The 12395-nt window shown below is 46.1% G+C and overlaps 1 protein-coding gene across 2 annotated transcripts in view; it reads right to left on the bottom strand.

Annotated features, from left to right (window-relative positions):
* Nucleotides 1-12395, bottom strand: part of LOC124111838 (vacuolar protein sorting-associated protein 13D-like) — a 120571-nt gene that overhangs the window by 52959 nt on the left and 55217 nt on the right. For both annotated transcript variants that reach the window (XM_048384355.1, XM_048384356.1), the window contains exons 40-47: nt 11769-12008; nt 11075-11213; nt 10190-10356; nt 6749-6830; nt 5708-5825; nt 5046-5107; nt 4654-4750; nt 255-410 (exon numbers count right to left, since the gene is read on the bottom strand). In XM_048384355.1, the coding sequence (XP_048240312.1) occupies nt 255-410; nt 4654-4750; nt 5046-5107; nt 5708-5825; nt 6749-6830; nt 10190-10356; nt 11075-11213; nt 11769-12008 (1061 nt within the window). The remainder of the gene's footprint in view (nt 1-254; nt 411-4653; nt 4751-5045; nt 5108-5707; nt 5826-6748; nt 6831-10189; nt 10357-11074; nt 11214-11768; nt 12009-12395) is intronic.

Below are 12395 nucleotides of genomic sequence, written 5' to 3'. Positions count from 1 at the left end.
GGGCGGATGCTCTACCACTAGACCACGGAGGTGGTCTCATAGGCTTATAAAGATATCAGTTCTGCAGACAACCGGAATACATATTGACATTATGAGCATCAATCTACACAATTGGGATATGATGACCTTCATCAACCAGGTCAGCAAGCCTGACCACCCGACCTCGTTATTTGCCTCTTACAACAAGCATGGGTGGTTGAAGATCAATTCAACCCAGGTCTTCATGGATTCTTAATTATTCTGAACATCCTTACTTTGATGGAGACGAGATGGCAGTGATGTACCACAGGTCGCAGCCTGTGTCGTTGCGGATGGTGTACGGGATGAATGGAAGGCGTCGACGGAGTAGTTTGGAGGATGGTAGTGAACTAGGACTGACAGAATCCTTTACTTGGGACTTCATACTGTCTCTGAAAAACAATGACAGTTATTGTGGATTTCTCTACAGCATAACACAGGTTTCAAAATTGAGGAGGTCCTGGGTCCCTTGTGATGCTCTCCTATGGCATTTGAATCAATGGATCCCCTTAACCTTTAACTGTTAACATTAGGGTTATGACAAGGACCCCTTGACCTATCTCTACAATGTACCTACGTAAAATGTCACTTAGTTGAAGGGGATATCCTCACAACAGATATCCATTTCTTCAACAGTCATTACTGATGAGGCTGGGAGAGTGAGTGAGTAAATGAGAGTTTGACACAGCACTCTGCAATATTCCAACTAAGCAACTCTGGCCTGTAAATAATCAAGTCTTGACCAGACAAACCAGTGATTGACAGCATGAACAAGGATCCGCACGTCTGGGCTATGATGACACCTCATTAGGCTGTTACACATTATAACTACCCGATCCTCTCCCACAGTGCCCTCACAACAGACACCTCATTAGGCTGTTACACATTATAACTACCCGATCCTCTCCCACAGTGCCCTTACAACAGACACCTCATTAGGCTGTTACACATTATAACTACCCGATCCTCTCCCACAGTGCCCTCACAACAGACACCTCATTAGGCTGTTACACATTATAACTACCCGATCCTCTCCCACAGTGCCCTTACAACAGACACCTCATTAGGCTGTTACACATTATAACTACCCGATCCTCTCCCACAGTGCCCTTACAACAGACACCTCATTAGGCTGTTACACATTATAACTACCCGATCCTCTCCCACAGTGCCCTTACAACAGACACCTCATTAGGCTGTTACACATTATAACTACCCGATCCTCTCCCACAGTGCCCTTACAACAGACACCTCATTAGGCTGTTACACATTATAACTACCCGATCCTCTCCCACAGTGCCCTCACAACAGACACCTCATTAGGCTGTTACACATTATAACTACCCGATCCTCTCCCACAGTGCCCTTACAACAGACACCTCATTAGGCTGTTACACATTATAACTACCCGATCCTCTCCCACAGTGCCCTCACAACAGACACCTCATTAGGCTGTTACACATTATAACTACCCGATCCTCTCCCACAGTGCCCTTACAACAGACACCTCATTAGGCTGTTACACATTATAACTACCCGATCCTCTCCCACAGTGCCCTTACAACAGACACCTCATTAGGCTGTTACACATTATAACTACCCGATCCTCTCCCACAGTGCCCTTACAACAGACACCTCATTAGGCTGTTACACATTATAACTACCCGATCCTCTCCCACAGTGCCCTTACAACAGACACCTCATTAGGCTGTTACACATTATAACTACCCGATCCTCTCCCACAGTGCCCTTACAACAGACACCTCACTAGGCTGTTACACATTATAACTACCCGATCCTCTCCCACAGTGCCCTTACAACAGACACCTCATTAGGCTGTTACACATTATAACTACCCGATCCTCTCCCACAGTGCCCTTACAACAGACACCTCATTAGGCTGTTACACATTATAACTACCCGATCCTCTCCCACAGTGCCCTTACAACAGACACCTCATTAGGCTGTTACACATTATAACTACCCGATCCTCTCCCACAGTGCCCTTACAACAGACACCTCATTAGGCTGTTACACATTATAACTACCCGATCCTCTCCCACAGTGCCCTTACAACAGACACCTCATTAGGCTGTTACACATTATAACAACCCGATCCTCTCCCACAGTGCCCTTACAACAGACACCTCATTAGGCTGTTACACATTATAACTACCCGATCCTCTCCCACAGTGCCCTTACAACAGACACCTCACAAGGCTGTTACACATTATAACTACCCGATCCTCTCCCACAGCGCCCTTACAACAGACACCTCACTAGGCTGTTACACATTATAACTACCCGATCCTCTCCCACAGCGCCCTTACAACAGACACCTCACTAGGCTGTTACACATTATAACTACCCGATCCTCTCCCACAGTGCCCTTACAACAGACACCTCACTAGGCTGTTACACATTATAACTACCCGATCCTCTCCCACAGCGCCCTTACAACAGACACCTCACTAGGCTGTTACACATTATAACTACCCGATCCTCTCCCACAGTGCCCTTACAACAGACACCTCATTAGGCTGTTACACATTATAACTACCCGATCCTCTCCCACAGTACCCTTACAACAGACACCTCATTAGGCTGTTACACATTATAACAACCCGATCCTCTCCCACAGTGCCCTTACAACAGACACCTCATTAGGCTGTTACACATTATAACTACCCGATCCTCTCCCACAGTGCCCTTACAACAGACACCTCATTAGGCTGTTACACATTATAACTACCCGATCCTCTCCCACAGTGCCCTTACAACAGACACCTCACTAGGCTGTTACACATTATAACTACCCGATCCTCTCCCACAGCGCCCTTACAACAGACACCTCATTAGGCTGTTACACATTATAACTACCCGATCCTCTCCCACAGTACCCTTACAACAGACACCTCATTAGGCTGTTACACATTATAACAACCCGATCCTCTCTCACAGTGCCCTTACAACAGACACCTCATTAGGCTGTTACACATTATAACTACCCGATCCTCTCCCACAGTGCCCTTACAACAGACACCTCACTAGACTGTTACACATTATAACTACCCGATCCTCTCCCACAGTGCCCTTACAACAGACACCTCATTAGGCTGTTACACATTATAACTACCCGATCCTCTCCCACAGTGCCCTTTCAACAGACACCTCACTAGACTGTTACACATTATAACTACCCGATCCTCTCCCACAGTGCCCTTACAACAGACACCTCATTAGGCTGTTACACATTATAACTACCCGATCCTCTCCCACAGTACCCTTACAACAGACACCTCATTAGGCTGTTACACATTATAACAACCCGATCCTCTCCCACAGTGCCCTTACAACAGACACCTCATTAGGCTGTTACACATTATAACTACCCGATCCTCTCCCACAGTGCCCTTACAACAGACACCTCACTAGGCTGTTACACATTATAACTACCCGATCCTCTCCCACAGTGCCCTTACAACAGACACCTCACTAGGCTGTTACACATTATAACTACCCGATCCTCTCCCACAGTGCCCTCACAACAGACACCTCACTAGGCTGTTACACATTATAACTACCCGATCCTCTCCCACAGTGCCCTTACAACAGACACCTCACTAGGCTGTTACACATTATAACTACCCGATCCTCTCCCACAGTGCCCTTACAACAGACACCTCACTAGGCTGTTACATATTATAACTACCCGATCCTCTCCCACAGTGCCCTTACAACAGACACCTCACTAGACTGTTACACATTATAACTACCCGATCCTCTCCCACAGTGCCCTTTCAACAGACACCTCACTAGGCTGTTACATATTATAACTACCCGATCCTCTCCCACAGTGCCCTTACAACAGACACCTCACTAGACTGTTACACATTATAACTACCCTATCCTCTCCCACAGTGCCCTTACAACAGACACCTCACTAGGCTGTTACACATTATAACTACCCGATCCTCTCCCACAGTGCCCTTACAACAGACACCTCACTAGACTGTTACACATTATAACTACCCGATCCTCTCCCACAGTGCCCTTACAACAGACACCTCACTAGACTGTTACACATTATAACTACCCGATCCTCTCCCACAGTGCCCTTACAACAGACACCTCACTAGGCTGTTACACATTATAACTACCCGATCCTCTCCCACAGTGCCCTTACAACAGACACCTCACTAGGCTGTTACGCATTATAACTACCCGATCCTCTCAAACAGTGCCCTTACAACAAGCAGGGAAAAGGTGAATAGATAACAAGCAATAAATTGTATCTTGATTAAAGATTTTTTAAGATCATTTTCCCCTTTATTTTAATATGAAGCTTTGACAAAACTTTTATTTTTCTGCTTAAGGATTCTATGGACAGAATTACAATCAGAAAATACTTATTTGTGAAATTGTTCCACCTTTGATTGGATAGAAAATTAAAATGATTCATCAAATAATAATTGTTCAAATAAATCTAATGTAGTCTCTAGCCATTTAAAACTTCTCACAGAACAAAGCCTATCCAGAAGTATATACATGTACATGGTTAATGAAGAAGATATGAAACATCTTGCACTATAAATACAGTCAGCAATTACTTCAAATAAAAGACTGTGGCCTGACCTGTTGTCCTTCAGGTAGTCTTCCGTCCAGTTGCCCTTGGTCAGGTGATACTGTTCCAGGAGAGTGCTGGTCAGATTCACATTCAGCACCTCATTGGCTGAAACCAACATATCAATAGCATGGGTGAGTGAGTACAGTTTTATGCCGCATATCAGCAATATTCCCTCAATATCATGGGCTTCATACACTGTATCAATGTGGGGAATCAAACAACGGCACCTGGTGTGATGAGTGTACACTTTAACCACTAGACTACCCAACTCTCCCCTCAACAACATTAACAAGCTCATAGACAAGCAGATTCCTCATGATCAGACACAGCAGTATGTGAAAATGATGTCTTCATACCTACTGGCAATATTACAAAGTAGAAAGTGCAGTAATTGACTTACTTGAAATCTGGAAAGACATCTTTTCTTCTGGTTCTTTAAACTGCTTCCACTCTGCTAGACACCTGTGAAAGACAAACATGATGATGTACACTGCCAGAAGAATTAATTACAATATAAAGTCCAATGCATTCTGTACATGTCAGGGACGTCTACAGAATACCGAACTTCGTCAGGCCAGAGTCTGGGACAGCCATTTTCTTTTGTGGGAAAAAACTTGAGTGAGTTTTGTACACCAGTAACTAGGGTGAGTGAGTGAGTGAGCGAGTGAGTGAGAGTGCGTGAGTGAGTGAGCGTGATATGCACAATAGTACAAGTATACATAATTTCTCCTGTAAATAATCAATGATTTAGTTAAACCACTGATTGACAGCATGACCAACAAGACTGGTCAGGGTTCTTAAGACAAGCTGGAGCCCATGGTCTCTGCCGTATGGGGTGAGTGAGTAAGAGTGATATGCAGCATTAGTCAGAGTATAAATATGCTGACCTGTAAACAATTAATTATTTAGTTATACCACTGATTGACAGCCTGACCAACAAGACTGGTCAGGGTTACTAAGACAAGCTGGAGTTGCTGTGAATCCTACTTTTCCCCCAGCGTGGCCACTAAGTGATCTGACAGAGAACTGATAAGTGCAACACTGGAAGAAGGGGCAGCTCACCTCCATGTCTCCAGGAAGGGCTCCCAGCCAGACAGGCTGCGGTTGTAGTACTCTCCGGTCATCTGGAATATCGCTTTACCTTCAATGTTGGGCTCCATCGTCTGGTTGAAATGGATACCTGCAGTAGGAGAGTGAATGAGTGAGTGAGTATGGTTTTACACCGCTTTTAGCAATATTCCAGCAATATCACGGCGGGGAACACCAGAAAGGGGCTTCACACATTGTACAAATGTCGGGAATCTAACCCGGGTCTTCGGCGTGATGAGCGAACGCTTGCAGTAGGAGAGTGCATGGCCATCACCACTGACTGCAATGTCTCCAGTGGTTCAGCCAATGAACACAGTTCAGTTGTCTCAAGACTAACCCAGTTGTACAAAGACTTAAAAATAAATTAAAACTTATCCTAATAAGTCGTATCATCATATCATAAGTCATGTGATGTCATGATAATCCAGAGATGTGAAATACATGCATATAAGTTAGGGCTGGGATGGGTAACTCAGGTACCCGGGTCGGGTGGGTCCTGTGTAGGACTACCCAGACCCTTGGCTAGTCACATGATATATTGTTTAATGAGAAAAAATCACTACTCTAACTCCATGGTTACCTATAAGTCGCTAATGTTTGCATATCTTTATGACTATAGGCACATTCCTTGAGTAGTTTTGAGTAAAGGTACAGTTTCAGCCCACTTCAGTGTATGCATGACCAGATCGTTTTATATGTGTATCTAAATACTTTTTGCCAGTGGTCCGGTAAAACATTCCAAAATGGACATTTTGTAACCAACTCATGAGACCTACAGCAGTTATCCGTGTTGGATCGGGTAATAGGGGGTCGGGTACCCAGGTAGTAAATTTGGAGTCGTCCCAGCACTAATATTAATGTTTTCTGTTGTCTGGTGCTATAGGTCAAACGGTCAAGTTGGATGTGTAGAACCTCGGATAAGTGTAACTATTTCACAGGGCCCCGGGAGTTCAAGACAACAGGGTTTGATTGTAGGTTAGTGTTGTAATGATGACCTGTGTTTAGTCAACCTACCGCTGAAGGAGATCTCAGCCAGGGGGACGTCAGCATCTCCACAGTCATCTATCAGACACAGACACACAGACACTGCCTTCAGCTGAAAGTCATCAGAGTGGTGGTGTTAATCTTATGATAGTGTAAACACTGTGAATATCATTTACTTTGACAGATCTCCCTCGTTAACATCTATGAGAGAATTGGTGTTAACGCTGCTCCGAACTGTGCCCAGTCATGGCTTCACAGTGTGGATCGGGGTCACAATGGCTCCTAATTAAGCTAGATCGGGGTCATAATGGCTCCTAAGCTAGATTGGGGCAGTCATGGCCTCACAGTGTGGATCGGGGTCACAATGGCTCCTAAGCTAGATTGGGGCAGTCATGGCCTCACAGTGTTGGTCAGGGTCACAATGGCTCCTAAGCTAGATTGGGGCAGTCATGGCCTCACAGTGTTGGTCAGGGTCACAATGGCTCCTAAGCTAGATTGGGGCAGTCATGGCCTCACAGTGTTGGTCAGGGTCACAATGGCTCCTAAGCTAGATTGGGGCAGTCATGGCCTAACAGTGTGGATCGGGGTCACAATGGCTCCTAAGCTAGATTGGGGCAGTCATGGCCTCACAGTGTTGGTCAGGGTCACAATGGCTCCTAAGCTAGATTGGGTCAGCTATAGCTTCACAGTGTTGGTCAGGGTCACAATGGCTCCTAAGCTAGATTGGGGCAGTCATGGCCTCACAGTGTTGGTCAGGGTCACAATGGCTCCTAAGCTAGATTGGGGCAGTCATGGCTTCACAGTGTGGATCGGGGTCATAATGGCTCCTAAGCTAGATTGGGGCAGTCATGGCCTCACAGTGTGGATCGGGGTCACAATGGCTCCTAAGCTAGATTGGGGCAGTCATGGCCTCACAGTGTTGGTCAGGGTCACAATGGCTCCTAAGCTAGATTGGGGCAGTCATGGCCTCACAGTGTGGATCGGGGTCATAATGGCTCCTAAGCTAGATTGGGGCAGTCATGGCCTCACAGTGTGGATCGGGGTCACAATGGCTCCTAAGCTAGATTGGGGCAGTCATGGCCTCACAGTGTGGATTGGGGTCATAATGGCTCCTAAGCTAGATTGGGGCATTCATGGCCTCACAGTGTTGGTCAGGGTCACAATGGCTCCTAAGCTAGATTGGGGCAGTCATGGCCTCACAGTGTGGATCGGGGTCACAATGGCTCCTAAGCTAGATTGGGGCAGTCATGGCCTCACAGTGTGGATCGGGGTCATAATGGCTCCTAAGCTAGATTGGGGCAGTCATGGCCTCACAGTGTGGATTGGGGTCACAATGGCTCCTAAGCTAGATTGGGGCAGTCATGGCCTCACAGTGTTGGTCAGGGTCACAATGGCTCCTAAGCTAGATTGGGGCAGTCATGGCCTCACAGTGTGGATCGGGGTCATAATGGCTCCTAAGCTAGATTGGGGCAGTCATGGCCTCACAGTGTTGGTCAGGGTCACAATGGCTCCTAAGCTAGATTGGGGCAGTCATGGCCTCACAGTGTGGATCGGGGTCACAATGGCTCCTAAGCTAGATTGGGTCAGCTATAGCTTCACAGTGTTGGTCAGGGTCACAATGGCTCCTAAGCTAGATTGGGGCAGTCATGGCCTCACAGTGTTGGTCAGGGTCACAATGGCTTCTAAGCTAGATTGGGGCAGTCATGGCCTCACAGTGTGGATCGGGGTCACAATGGCTCCTAAGCTAGATTGGGGCAGTCATGGCTTCACAGCGTGGATCGGGGTCACAATGGCTCCTAAGCTAGATTGGGGCAGTCATGGCCTCACAGTGTGGATCGGGGTCACAATGGCTCCTAAGCTAGATTGGGGCAGTCATGGCTTCACAGTGTGGATCGGGGTCACAATGGCTCCTAAGCTAGATTGGGTCAGCTATAGCTTCACAGTGTTGGTCAGGGTCACAATGGCTCCTAAGCTAGATTGGGGCAGTCATGGCCTAACAGTGTTGGTCAGGGTCACAATGGCTCCTAAGCTAGATTGGGGCAGTCATGGCTTCACAGTGTGGATCGGGGTCATAATGGCTCCTAAGCTAGATTGGGGCAGTCATGGCCTCACAGTGTGGATCGGGGTCACAATGGCTCCTAAGCTAGATTGGGGGAGTCATGGACTCACAGTGTATGTCAGGGTCACAATGGCTCCTAAGCTAGATTGGGGCAGTCATGGCCTCACAGTGTGGATCGGGGTTATAATGGCTCCTAAGCTAGATTGGAGCAGTCATGGCCTCACAGTGTTGGTCAGGGTCACAATGGCTCCTAAGCTAGATTGGGGCAGTCATGGCCTCACAGTGTGGATCGGGGTCATAATGGCTCCTAAGCTAGATTGGGGCATTCATGGCCTCACAGTGTTGGTCAGGGTCACAATGGCTCCTAAGCTAGATTGGGGCAGTCATGGCCTAACAGTGTTGGTCAGGGTCACAATGGCTCCTAAGCTAGATTGGGGCAGTCATGGCCTCACAGTGTTGGTCAGGGTCACAATGGCTCCTAAGCTAGATTGGGGCAGTCATGGCCTCACAGTGTGGATCGGGGTCACAATGGCTCCTAAGCTAGATTGGGGCAGTCATGGCCTCACAGTGTTGGTCAGGGTCACAATGGCTCCTAAGCTAGATTGGGGCAGTCATGGCCTCACAGTGTGGATCGGGGTCACAATGGCTCCTAAGCTAGATTGGGTCAGCTATAGCTTCACAGTGTTGGTCAGGGTCACAATGGCTCCTAAGCTAGATTGGGGCAGTCATGGCCTCACAGTGTTGGTCAGGGTCACAATGGCTCCTAAGCTAGATTGGGTCAGCTATGTCTTCACAGTGTGGATCGGGGTCATAATGCCTTCCAAATGTGGACTGAGGTTACAATGGCATATGAATGTGGACTTTGGTTATAATAGCTTCTAAGTGCCAAGTTAACGCTGCTCGGAACCGTGCTCAGTTATATCAAGGTATGTCAGCTTAATGTGGGAGGAAAGAAAGAAGTGTTGCAGGTCTTAGGTGAGTGAAACCCACAATTATGGGTGAGGTGCTGAGAAACCAGGATTCGTATTCTGTGCAAATCTGGGATTTGAAAAATGATAATAAATTCTGGCATCTAGTTCTTCAGCCCCCATGCCATGACAATTGTTTAAGAAAATATTGTTCACTATACATTGTACTGCATGGACTTCACTTGTGAGCTGAATTGTTTGATCGGCATTACTTAGAAGTTGACGGATGACAAAGTAGACACAATTTATGGATAACAACGTTAAATACTGTGAAGGCAACATCTTGATATAGATCCTCATACCGTTATCGGATAAGTATCAGATAATATTGGATCTCTACTGAAATGTCACCTTTACAGTAAATAAAGAAGTTGTCATCCATAAATTCTGTCGACTTTGTCACTAAAGAGCTGCAGTTGTGCAGGAGTCTGCCTCATTATGTACCTCGGCTGATGTGATGGCGAAGTTCTGCTTGTGGTTCTGTGGGACAGGTGTGGCATTCTTTGCCAGCCACAGAGCAGCAGCCTCCTGGCTGCCATCACACTCTGACAGAGCCTTCTCACAGTCCTTGTGGCTGAAACCCAGCTCACTCAGCTTCTTCAGCATCTCCTCTGGAAAACAACATCTCATACTTCAGCCGTATTTTACACTGGTCTTTTTTATGCTACTTTTCCAAGATTTATATCTTTGGGGTTAAACAGACTTGTTTGGTCACAATGGCTTCCTAGTGGATTGGGGCCACAATGGCTTCCTAAATGTGTCAACAGATTTTGTACATTGTTCAGATCACAGAGAATATTTCCATAGTAAAAGAGTTCATGATTAATACTGCTTTGTGTTTCAGTTATATTACAGAGTAATGAGGAAATACAGCTGAAATGAGGCAAGTTGTAGACACTTGGCACAATGGTGATGAACCCAATATGCATGGATATAGTGCTGACAGATCAAGGATAATAAATTGGTCAAAAACGGACCAAGCAGATCCTGGCAAAGGTAAGGGATGTAACTCTATGCAAATCTATACGGGCTAGACACCTACCATGCTGCAGTGTTGTGCCGGTATACTGGTTAGACACCTACCATGCTGCAGTGTTGTGCTGGTATACTGGCTAGACACCTACCATGCTGCAGTGTTGTGCTGGTATACTGGTTAGACACCTACCATGCTGCAGTGTTGTGCCGGTATACGGGTTAGACACCTACCATGCTGCAGTGTTGTGTCGGTATACGGGCTAGACACCTACCATGCTGCAGTGTTGTGCCGGTATACGGGCTAGACACCTACCATGCTGCAGTGTTGTGCCGGTATACTGGTTGGACACCTACCATGTTGCAGTGTTGTGCCGGTATACTGGTTGTGCCTCTGCTTGGCCTGGAGGGCCTGCTGTGGCAGGGAGTTGAGGATGGAGAGAAACAGCATCATGTCATGGTACGACACACGGATTGTCATTGTGTTGAAGTTTACCTGTCAAATAAGTTCAGCTTTGTCATGTCACCATACAAAATAGGCCGTCAGTTATAACAATGGATCATACAAAAGTACCAATGTCAGAACTTTGAAGTATGGAAAAGGATTATTTGAGATTTTCAAAACATAAAATGTTCTCATCTATAGATGTATTTAGTGTCCTGTGTAAAACAAAGACATTGTTTCTGTGTGACTAGGGTGATAATTGATTGATAGTTTGACAAACAAAGTGTGTTTTGAATGACATGAGCAGCATTAGAAATTGGCACTAGTCCTGTAGTCATTGCCAAACTGCCCAATAGTTAAGGTATCATAAGGACTAGTAGAAATTTGCCATTATTAAGGCCATATATGTTATCATCATAAGGACTAGTGAACTGAAACTATTAGTTTCTACCCCTGATGAGTAAAATCTGAAAGAACTGCCACTTGTCCCCAAAATAGTTTCTTTCTAAGCTGTATTTCAGTCCTGAAACCTGTCAATCAGACTGATATTGATAGCAAAAGATGTGTCCAGATTGAGCAGGTTCCAGCGTTTCAAGGTGTCCATACCTCCAGTAAGAGTTGTCTCTGATCTGCCTCCTTGACATCAAGAAGCCCACCCAAGGGGTTGGGTCGGAGATCGGGGAGAGGGTTGGCGTTCATCTCGATGCTGATGGTCATGGGGTCCACAATGGACAGTGACGTGTCCTCCTCGGACATGAGACAGCAGGAGAAGACCTCAATGCTCTGCAGACTACACCGCAACACCTTGTCTCGGGCCTGAGGCTTGTACATCAGGACAGCCGTAGTCTGGGGGATAGCAAAATAGTACATAATTTCATCTCTGCAGATCCATTAATATGCATTTGTGGTCAGAAATGTGACAATGAAGTGTGTGATTATTTTGGTGGAACATCATTTTTTACTTTATTTTGCAAATGATAAGTTATTTGTGTTACAACAGTGATACATATAAATAGTGGAGGGGGTCTGATGTCATCTTCCCGAGGCAAGGGAGTATAAAGTCCAGTTTCCACCCTTGCCGAACCAGCCTGCAATTATTACATTTTGGCTTGACTAACGAGTCTATGCATAGTCGAATTAAAATCGCATAACGAACTAGACATCCGGTTTGTTAACAACAGGAATTTCAAAGTGCAGATTTAGGTCGACTGCATGATTTGCAAAGCATATTTT

The sequence above is a fragment of the Haliotis rufescens genome, unplaced genomic scaffold (genome assembly GCF_023055435.1).
Source record: "Haliotis rufescens isolate VD_foot unplaced genomic scaffold, xgHalRufe1.0.p SCAF_5, whole genome shotgun sequence".
Taxonomy (NCBI): domain Eukaryota; kingdom Metazoa; phylum Mollusca; class Gastropoda; order Lepetellida; family Haliotidae; genus Haliotis; species Haliotis rufescens.
Note: the sequence above shows the minus strand (reverse complement) of the source record. Positions and strands in the feature narration are given on the sequence as shown.